Source organism: Blastocystis sp. subtype 4 (genome assembly GCF_000743755.1).
Source record: "Blastocystis sp. subtype 4 strain WR1 chromosome Unknown seqid_0326, whole genome shotgun sequence".
Lineage (NCBI taxonomy): Eukaryota > Bigyra > Opalinata > Blastocystidae > Blastocystis > Blastocystis sp. subtype 4.
Window position 1 is genome coordinate 1 of NW_014569221.1, and position 10413 is coordinate 10413.

The following is a 10413-nucleotide window of genomic DNA, read 5'->3' on the forward strand; positions in this document are numbered from 1 at the left end:
ATCTCTCTTTCTATTCTTATCATTCTCATTATTCTAATCATCATCATTCTCATCATTCTATCAAAGAAGAAGAAACATACTCTACCAAAGAAGTCAATAAAGGTAGTGAAATCTGTTGAGAATCGTATTCTAAATCCATCTCATTCTGTATAATCAATCATTTGTCATTTCAACTCTTTGATTCTATTCAAACAATCACAAACAATGATAGAAAGGACTATTGATGATACAACTCTTTCTATCCACTAATCATCTCATCACATATCAATCATACTATCAACCTCTTGTCCATTCAAATTCAACTGTTCAAAAGTATATGAAGTCAAATAACAACATCCCTTCCAAATCCTGAATAAATACAATACAAAATACAGCCTAAATTAATCTATTTGAATTACAGATTACACAAAGAAAAGGATCCAATCTCTTGACATGTGTCTAGGTTATGGAAATCGATCATACAATGATATCTAGAAAGAATTAAAAACTAAAATTCAATAACACACTGAAGAACTGGAGCAGCAACAAGGAATATATCATTGATACTCTTTTTTATCCATACATTTCCCAACATATGTTTTATTGCGACTACTGGTAATTCCAATACTTGATATGATGGAAACGGCTTATCACGATACCATCGATCGAAACCAAATTATACAACAGTCAACAGATTGCTACAAATGTCTATTAGCAATTTCGATGTGAAGAATCGATATGATAACAGTATATGGAATATGTTCCATAAAGTGTTTGGCTTTCAACCAACAATCTAGATGGTGTATTTCGTTTGTAATAAATGCCAGGAAACGATTCGAAAGTGTAAAGTGGAAGAGCACTCAAGTCGTTGTAGATCGGATTCGTATTCGTGTGTTGACTGTGGAAAGGATTTCTCTCTGAGTGAAGCGTGCAATCATAATACATGTATTACTGAGGAAGAGAAGTATCAAGGAAAACTATACAATGCGAGCAAAGTTTAGTTATTTGCGACTTATGACGAATAGAAGAAGGACAATCCTCAATTAGAATGGATGAAATTGTTGGACGAAGCCGTTGCCAATAATCGTGATCCCTCTTTGAAGCCGGCATTTGATAAATTGCTTACAATGGATAATGTTCCTCGAAAGAAGGCGAAATTTGTGAACTTTGTTAAGAATTGCTGTCACATTCAAGGAAACTTGATTGAACGTGTATGGTCTGTGCTGGAGGAAGTTAAAAACAAACAAACAGCTGAGAGAATAAAACGAGAGGAAGCTGTTCGTGAGCAGGTGTGAATGAAGTGTCCATATCATTGTAGAGACGGAAAGAGAAGGAAGAGAAGGAGCGATTAGAGAAAGAAGAGAAGAAGAGAAAGAAGGCAGAGAAGAAAGAGAAGAAAGAGAAGAAGGATAAGAAAGACAAAATCAAGAAGGACAAGAAAGACAAGAAAGACAAGAAAGACAAGAAACATCATTAGTAATCATTTATTCTTCGTTATTGTATCAAACAACCAAATTCTTCCAGAAAAATACATAGAAATAGATGAGGGTTGTAATCAAAGGAATGAGTGCACCTAATACTTGCTGGAACTTTGCCGGTTTAGGATTTGATCCATTATCATTCTTTTCCTTCTCCTTGACCACAACAATCACAGGCACATAGATAGGAACAAATGGAAGTGAATTATTACCCCGTTCACGAAGACCCGCGTTCATCGCATTCCAAGCATTTGTTTCCATCATTGGCACATCTCCCTTCTTTGACTCCTTGGAATTCTCTCCCATTTCTTGTTCCAGCTCTTTTGCTCGGAATACAGCTGATTTCACTACACGCCTAATATACTCATCTTCTTTCGGTGCAGTTTCCTCATTTTTCTCTTCTTTTGGGACTTCTTCTACCTGTTCAGCAACATCTTCGTCCTCAGTTCTCTGTTTCTCAACTACGACTTCCTCTTCTTTCACTACATTCTCTTCTTCTATCGTTTCTTCCTTTACTGTCTCGATCATCACTTCCTCCACCTTCTCCTCTCCTTCTTCAGTTGGACTGGTATAATAACTCTTAATCTGTTCTTCTGTTAGAGGAGCTATCAAATCGATAATAGGTCCACAATTTGGACAACAGTACTTGCGACTCTACTGATTAAATCTATTAGCTAGCATCAACTTCTTTGGCAAATCGCTTACGCATCTCACTACTACAAGTAATAGAGCCAATGGCTCCCTCCGATTCAATTGGGAAGAAACTAATAACGGCTTCTAAAATAGTTCGAACTAGATATAAATAAATCCCAAACATCTAGACTTCCCCACGACGGTTGCCATTCTTCAGGATGGAATGACGAGAAACTCAAACAAATTGGAGTGTTCACTTCAAATCTTCCATTTACCTATTCGATCACTCCTTGTCTCAATAGAACCACAGTCATGAAAAGGATCTTTGGAGGCTTCATTGGCCATTCTGCAGGAAGAAGAAGCCTTCCATGATAAATTCCTCCCTCGTAATCTGAGTTTGGTGCTCCATGAATCGTAAAGTGCCACTCAAATAAGTTATCCTACTTCTTAAGGATTCCAATAAAGAGATACGGGAAGAGGAGCGGCACTAATCATAGGATTCTTCTCTGCTCTCAATTCTCTCAAATCCTAATTCAATCACTCCCTTAGTCTAGTTTCATACTGCTAGTATCCTTCGAGTTGCAGGAGATGACATTCTCAAAGAGAAAAATAAAGAAGACTAAACAATGTGTAAACTCAACAAACACACTTCTTAATGCTTCTGAACAGAAATACCTTCAGTGATACCACTCATCTGCTCAAGAGCCAGAAGCAAAGACTGGGTTCCCAATTTGCCATGTCCCTGAGCCTTCACAGCCAGATACAACTGATTAGCAAGAGCCAATCCAGGGAGTGATAGATTCATTCTCTTGGCCTCATCCAAGGCAATACCCATATCCTTGATGAAATGCTCCACAAAGAAGCCAGGATTGAAGTTGCGAACAACCATTCGAGGTCCAAGATTATTGATACTCCACGAACCTGCAGCACCAGCGCCCACAGCAGCGATAACCTCATCAAGGTTCAAACCAGCCTTGTAACCATAAATGAGTCCTTCACATACGCCGATCTATCCAGTACCCCTATCCGAAGTGTCATACCATATTTGTGGCGATCAGAATCTGATTCACCATCTTTGTGTGTTGGCCACATCCTGCTTCTCCCATGTACTTGATATTGGTTCCCATACACTAAAATGAAATGAGACAGAAATATCCAACCTTGAAAAGAGGAATCATCTTTTCATAGATATCCTTATCACCTCCAACCATGATTGACAGTTTGGCATCACGAGCACCAACATCACCTCCAGAAACTACATGAAATCATACTAAATAGAATACCTGGAGCATCCAGCGAATATACACCCTTCTTCTTAGCTTGTTCGTAGATCTCCACAGCAAGAGAAGGCTGACTTGTAGTCATATCTACCATAATGCCTCCTTCCTACAATCAATGTCATGATAAACTAGTACATGCAAACCAGCAAGAATTCCGCTCTCTCCAATCGTCACTTCACGTACATCATTAGGGAATCTAGATATTATCTCAATAATAGTACCAACTACCCTACGATGGAGAAAACAACGTCAGAATTCTCTGCAACTTCCTTAGGACTAGAAGCAATCTTGGCTCCCTCAGCTGCTAATTCCTGGCACTTTTCTGGAGATCGATTGTACTGTACATCAGATACAAATAACCAAAATATACAATAGTCGCCTGGTACCCATTCTTCATGAGATTGCGACACATAGATTTACCCATGACTCCAATACCTACAAAACCAATTTTCGTATTTTCAGGATTCATTCTAAAGAATATGATGAAATGTAGTACAGAGTGGAATCAACAAACAACCAACATATCTTAATTCTGTGCCTTTGATTTCTTTCCTCTACGACCCTTTCCTGCCTTCTTGGCAGACTTCAACTCATAAATAGCCCAGCGTCGATTGAACTCTTCACCTGAAGGCAAAAGGCCGGTGCAAGCATTGTCAGCACAACCACAGAACATTTCAACATTATCTTCACAGCGACGCTCACAACCTCCTTCATTATCCTTGGGGTTAAGTGAACGTAGTAATCGATTGAAGGCGAACACATGTCCATCGGAACCCACCTTTGCAACAGCAAAGTATTTCTTGTTATTAGCAATAGCCACTTCCCGTGCCAATGCATAGGATGCTCCTGTGGTACCTCCAGCATAAACCTTATCACTTGAGAATGTTGCTTCAGAAGTCGTACAGCCGACAAAGCGATACTCATCTGAGGCCGTATGACTAGCTTCACTACTTCGTTTCGTAAGATAAGAGATGGTCGGTTCTGTGGTAGCTTGGTTCTTCACACGATAAATACGAACAATCCAATGTTCCGAAGTGAATGCCTCCTCAAAGTACTTCAGCTGAATATTCTTCTCTCCAACAACGGCATGACGATTCATGTCATATCCCGCAGGATGCTGATATGACAGTCGAACCTCACTAAAGCGATAATATGATAGGCGATAGAGAAGTGAATTCCTCATTGTAGGAGATGCTTCATCATCAATACGATACTAATCCTTAGAAACAGTATTCGTACCAACCTGACCTGCATTGAAGAAGTTTGCCTCTTGTACCTCATCTGGATACACACCTGAAGCAATACGAATCATCCAAAGGAATTTATTGATATCATCTCCACTATATCCAACAAATCCTCCAAAGATCACCAGTACGTAGTCAACATCCAGACTGCGTATAATTGGATACGCCTTATCCTCACTACTAGCAAGTGCCTAGTCGCTTATTCATATCAGTCATATTCTACTCGACCCACAGTAGCAATGTGTGTATTATTCCAGGTGTTATTGTCAACAATCACAGTACGATTGCCCATACCAGCCATCTGGTATCCATAGTCCCACCATGACAAGAACTTTGCATGTTCATCAGTATTCTGTCTCATCCAGTAATAAGCTTCACGATAATCATCCAGGATGGTACGAGTTCCGTCTCGGTTTGTGGTTGCTACGAATCAAACTGAGAAGAGATTCCAACCTATCACAATCGAAGGCGAACTATAAGCTTCTGAACTAATGAAGGTACAATGAATTGTATAGAAGACGAACATGGCAAAGACCACGGCTAACACACCTGCTAAGGCTGGCATACCAACATGTGTCACTTCTAGATATGAATTCCCGCGGTTATTCTAACTCTTCTTCTCACCGTTTATTTCCACTTCCTGATCATGATACCGAAGATATGCCATGAAACGACGAATAAGAGCAGAGAATCCTTCAGCAGCAAGAATGCAAGCAATTGGAGCTAATGTGAGCATCAATCGAATCATGATTCCTGAATGTGACATTGGTACAAGCAAACATACCAGCAAAGTACCAGGAGATTGTTCCATACAGAATCAAGAAGATATTAGCATCTGACATCTCTTTGAACAGAAGATAAATCCCCACAGGAGCCAATGGTACCATGATCTGGAGATCTAAGAAGAAGGTGGTCCACGTAGTGGGCTGATGTTCAGAAACTGAAGCGATAATTGGAATGTATTTGGTAGCATAAGTAGGATCCAACAGAGTAAGAGAACGACCTGTCCATCGTGTGATTCTACAATACAAAGGAAGAGAGAAATATACCCCAAAACTTGAATCAAGACTAGCAAGATCACAACAGTAACAACAAAAGCAAAGATTCCAACAAGCAGACGGCGATAATACTTCTTAGGAAGTTGTCCATATGCAAAGACAAGCAAAGCATAACCTAAATGAAATTATAACAAAAATCGTTACATTGTAGACCAATGAATACACCATGCGATATGATACATTCTGCTTGTTTGACAACATTAAATCCAACAAATGGAATCTGCATAGCCAGAATACTTCCCAGAATGTAGAATGTTGAATAAGCAATGTAAAGACGATGAGAATAACGACCTAACTATGATATATGCTTCTTAGTAATACGGATTAGAACCATCAACACCACATAGATTGGAATGATGTTAATGATGAACACATATCCTCCCCACGAAGCTACCATGTAGAAATAGCTCAAGGCACAACATGCAGAGATGAAGAGAGATCCAGTATTCACTGATTTAACCCACAAATAGAATGTGAAAATCAAAGCAAAGATTGCAACAGCTTCATTATCATATGAACCTCCAACTGAACGAGAGATGTACGAGGGAACTAATCCCACAAAAGCGGATGCAAGAAGAGCAGTGTTAGTTCGACGTGTTGCTTCGTAAGTCAGAAGATAGGAAGCGATAGCAGTAGCTGCCGCAAAAATAGGAGCAATGAATACACACATATTACGGACTTGAATGGTGAAGTGAAGCATATTGAGAATCTTGTGGAACACATAGGATGTACCCATCAATCCAGGATACGCTGTTCCGCCCACGATACGACCCAGAGGATACCAGGAACGGTCATCCATCCAGTTCAAGAATTCATAGGGTCCAGACCATGCGAGGAACTTAGTTGCACGATAATTAAACCAGGGATCATACTCGTGAATAACCTACACCTCACTTGAAGAAACTATCTCTACGGACTCGTAACGAACGACTGCAAATAGACGAATCAGGAAGGACACAAGACAGATAAGACCGAGAATGGAGTATCGAAGAACCGGAGAGAAAGCATCATCACACTCATCTTTGCAGGATAAATCTGCTTGGGCATAACTGACAGGTGTCATGAGTCCAGCGTTCTCATCTTGTTCCACTTTCTTCGTTTTGGTTGTGATAGGGGCCATGGTATTGAGAAGGAAACTAATTACTAGAAGAAGGAGTAATCAGTTGGTATTTGAAGAGATCTCCGATGAAAAACAGAATCACGAGAATTCGGTCATGTTCCTCACCAAAAGAATTGGATTTTCAATTCTTCCATAAATAGAAGATATTTTGATTTCTATTCTGGGAAGCCGCAACCCAATAAAGGCAATAGCCGAACTCGCCAATAATCAGTTCAGGATGTCTGTTGCTGGAGAAACCGATGAAGGAGGACTTCAGCTTGTGAGCGGCAAGTCAGTTCAACGAATCAAGGAGAAAACAGAGATTGCTCTCGTTCAGAAGCAGTTTGTGGATGAATTGGTCGATTTTCGAGTCAAAATGCAGAATCTACTGGTTTTGATGAATCGTCTTCCACAGGTACTTTGTTTTCGCTGTTACCTCAGAAATAGGGAACTCTTCGAAACGAGTTTGTGAATAAAAACAAGGCCATTGCAGATAAGGTGAAAGATATTGAGAATGGTTGTCGTGTTACTGTAGATTTATTCCTAGGCATTGTGGATGTATTTGATAGTGTTCTAAAGAGTGACGATGCTGTTGCTTCGAAGGTCGGCAATTTATATCCTGACCAGACTGTTCAGGAAGCAATTCAAACGAGTCAAGACGAATTAGATCCAAAAGATGGTAGCCACTTCTTTGGATTGGTGGATACGATGATTCGTCATAAGCGTAGTTGGGAAGAGACAACAGTGGATCATTGGAGCAAACTAGCTCAGGTTCAATCAGGAAAGACTCTAAAATTGAATGCATTGAATAAGAGCATATTTGATCAAGTGTCGAGCATTCTTGAGGATGATGTTCGTTGGCGTAAACGATGTACTGTACTCCGTGGAGGCTATCAGGTACGATTCAAAAATGAATTTGATATAGATTGTTGGTGAGACAACAGATGCTGATGAAGATGGATATGTGCGTAACCCAAGTGTTTATGATGATCAAGAATTTTATAACAGTTTGCTGAATCAGTATGCCTCTCTTTCTATGAATCATAATGCTACTGTGATCAAGCAGCGTCATTCCAAGAAGAAGGAAATCCATCGAAAAGCAAGCAAGGGACGAAGAATGATTTTCACAGTTTGGGTGGAGTTTCATTGTAAGGTTTAGGTACATCCAAAGTTGCAGAACTTCTGTGCACCGGAGAAGTATCCTCCTACAGATATTGATGTGGATCAACTGTTTTCATCTCTGTTTGGAAAGAATACATCTTAAGATGTCGTGTTTCGATTATCGTTTTCTGTTCATTTATTCTCTATTGTTTGTTCTCACAGAATGTCGGATTCATTCGTTCTTTCAGAAGACTCCGGGAAGAATCTACGGATTGAACCAGAGAGCGATGATATGATTGCTCGGAAATCCTCTTCATCTTCCTATTTGTTTCATTATCCAACTCCCCGTTATGCATACTGACAACTGTGATATTTAGATCCGCTTCCTTCCTATCGTACCAGTGAATCACGACTGTCAACTCCCGATAGCGACATGATTCTCTCGTCATCCACCTCTGTGAATGAATTATACAACCCAGACCATGTCTTCAACTTTGATGAACAGTCTGTTTATTCTCAACATCCAACCTATGTGTCCACTGCTATCGAAGAAACTCCACCAAGTTATTTGCAACGAGATAATAGCTATGTGAAAGAAATGGTGGGGGAAATAGAAGCAGAAAAGGTAGAAGTCATTGATGAGTATATGTGTGTATTGCTTCGGAGAGTGAAAGAGGAAGCAAAATTGAGTGAAGTCGAATATGGAAGGTTGTTGACACACATTGAATGTGGAGAGGTATCAGATGTTTGTAATGTGATTGAAGATGTTCTAGCATCGTATTATCTGAGGACTATTTATGGCATAGACATGATTATACACCAATTTATCAGATAATCTATCCCATTACTGATGAATCTCCTTCCGTTCCTGGATCTGTAGAAAATGAGGAGGACTATGTACCGTCAAGAATATGTTCAGCGGCTCCTATTCACATTACCGATATTGGAATACAGTAGGTTTGAGAGTTGGTTTAGTATCAGACATCTTCCTCCAGTATTCCTATACAAAGGATTACTCTGTGGAGAAGGACTTGTGAGAATCAAAAAAGAATGGAAAGAATGTTTTGTTGTCATTGCAACAGACACAATCACCGTCTATTCGAGTCTTCAGGCCTGGAGACTTCGGAATCCACCACTTGTGTTTATTTCCTTATGCTCGTCTATGGTTGATGCTTCAACAATATGATATGTAGAGTGTGAGCGAAGGAATGGATCATGATGTGCGCTATCTTAAACTAGAGGATCTCAACAAGAGTTCAAGCCGAGTTTTCATGAAATGGAAGAAACGTATGATAAGAGATGGGCTATGATGTAGATGTAATTATATTGGAAATTGGTTCACATAATGCAACAATTGAAAGATTCTTCTCAGAGGCAATAAACCGTGATTTGAGTGTAATGATCGATTGCTAGTCATTCTTTGTTTCTTTGACTCTTGTATGCACTTGGACTTTAAGGAACTAGTAGAGTCCTTTGCACTAGTAAAAGAGTTTGAATTCGTTCATTCCTAGCAGCAAACCTATTCGTGGGAATTCTTCAAAGAATCGTGGATATCCAAGGGATTTTATACACTTAATGACACGTTGAAGAAGCTTGGTCGGAGTAGATCAGAAACGAAGCCTTATGTAATTTATTTGAAACAGTGTTATTATTTTGTTCTTTGTAATCGTTTTTATGTTCAGATAACACGTAGATCAGTTGAAAGATGAAGATGATCTCTACAGAGAAGCTGGATGGATATATAGTCTATACAGCTTATTTTCTACACAGATTGGTTTAAATCAAGATCGAGGTAATGATGAAGACGAATTGTCTTCAATACCTGTTGTTTCAATTCCCATTAGTATTGGTAATTGTAATGTTATCTTTTTAGCATAGGTTGTTTAGAAGTGATCTTGCGGTTTGTTCAAACGATGCGTACTCTAGGTGAAGATGGAAGAGATCCATTAACTGTAACTGTATGAGACGTAGTTCAAACTAGATCATCAATCAATTGAGAGAGAGTCATGCCTTCCTACCTTGTTATGAGTTGTTATCATATGAAGATCCAAAGAAGAAACAATCTGAGACGGAAGAAGTATTGACACCTCAATTCGTTGCTGTAGGATGTAATAGAAAGATCAAGAAATAGAATATTCTTCGTCTGAACGAATATCAAGCATTAGAAACTGAATACAAATCAATGACCAATCGAAATGAGGAGCTGGGCTTATCAGAGGCCATCAACCAACTCCTTCAGGATATGCCAGTTGAAGCTATGTGTCAGGATGAAAGACCAGCTCCTACTGCAACACATTCTGTGTGTATTGGAGTGTTATATTATCATTAGCGTGCTATCAAAATGAAACGAATTCAACGAAGGAAGATCATAGAAGAATCTCCGAAGCGGAGTAAAAGAGATTGGCGTGTTTGTTATCCAACTCACCCACATCCCTAATCCTGTTGAAACAAACACCAAATCAAACACATAAACTCACGATTCTTGCTTTCTCTTCTTACTGGTCACTCCATCTGTAAACTACACATAAGCTCTCCATTTCA

At 39.4% G+C, this 10413-nt stretch overlaps 5 protein-coding genes across 5 annotated transcripts; 2 read left to right on the forward strand and 3 right to left on the reverse strand.

The window, feature by feature from the left end:
* Positions 1 to 776: 776 nt before the first annotated feature.
* JH06_4275 (cell growth-regulating nucleolar protein) lies at positions 777 to 1456 on the forward strand (the record flags this gene model as incomplete). Its single annotated transcript, XM_014670132.1, has 3 exons — positions 777 to 974; positions 1005 to 1268; positions 1298 to 1456. The coding sequence occupies 3 exons, from the start codon at positions 777 to 779 to the stop codon at positions 1454 to 1456; spliced, it is 621 nt and encodes a 206-aa protein (XP_014525618.1).
* Positions 1457 to 1481: 25 nt separating this feature from the next.
* On the reverse strand, positions 1482 to 2585 carry JH06_4276 (ubiquitin-conjugating enzyme E2; the record flags this gene model as incomplete). Its single annotated transcript, XM_014670133.1, is given in 5 exon segments — positions 1482 to 2111; positions 2143 to 2249; positions 2281 to 2365; positions 2378 to 2530; positions 2562 to 2585. 5 exon segments carry the CDS (start codon positions 2583 to 2585, stop codon positions 1482 to 1484), a joined length of 999 nt encoding a protein of 332 aa, XP_014525619.1.
* Positions 2586 to 2742: 157 nt separating this feature from the next.
* Positions 2743 to 3839, reverse strand: JH06_4277 (3-hydroxyisobutyrate dehydrogenase; the record flags this gene model as incomplete). Its single annotated transcript, XM_014670134.1, has 7 exons — positions 2743 to 3099; positions 3131 to 3220; positions 3251 to 3345; positions 3374 to 3476; positions 3506 to 3566; positions 3599 to 3708; positions 3741 to 3839. 7 exons carry the CDS (start codon positions 3837 to 3839, stop codon positions 2743 to 2745), a joined length of 915 nt encoding a protein of 304 aa, XP_014525620.1.
* A 57-nt stretch (positions 3840 to 3896) lies between these two features.
* JH06_4278 (dolichyl-diphosphooligosaccharide--protein glycosyltransferase subunit) lies at positions 3897 to 6792 on the reverse strand (the record flags this gene model as incomplete). Its single annotated transcript, XM_014670135.1, has 10 exons — positions 3897 to 4583; positions 4614 to 4805; positions 4838 to 5037; positions 5068 to 5196; positions 5227 to 5337; positions 5387 to 5634; positions 5664 to 5787; positions 5817 to 5963; positions 5994 to 6555; positions 6586 to 6792. 10 exons carry the CDS (start codon positions 6790 to 6792, stop codon positions 3897 to 3899), a joined length of 2607 nt encoding a protein of 868 aa, XP_014525621.1.
* A 217-nt stretch (positions 6793 to 7009) lies between these two features.
* On the forward strand, positions 7010 to 8035 carry JH06_4279 (hypothetical protein; the record flags this gene model as incomplete). Its single annotated transcript, XM_014670136.1, has 4 exons — positions 7010 to 7186; positions 7219 to 7668; positions 7697 to 7924; positions 7949 to 8035. The coding sequence occupies 4 exons, from the start codon at positions 7010 to 7012 to the stop codon at positions 8033 to 8035; spliced, it is 942 nt and encodes a 313-aa protein (XP_014525622.1).
* Between the last annotated feature and the right edge of the window lie 2378 nt (positions 8036 to 10413).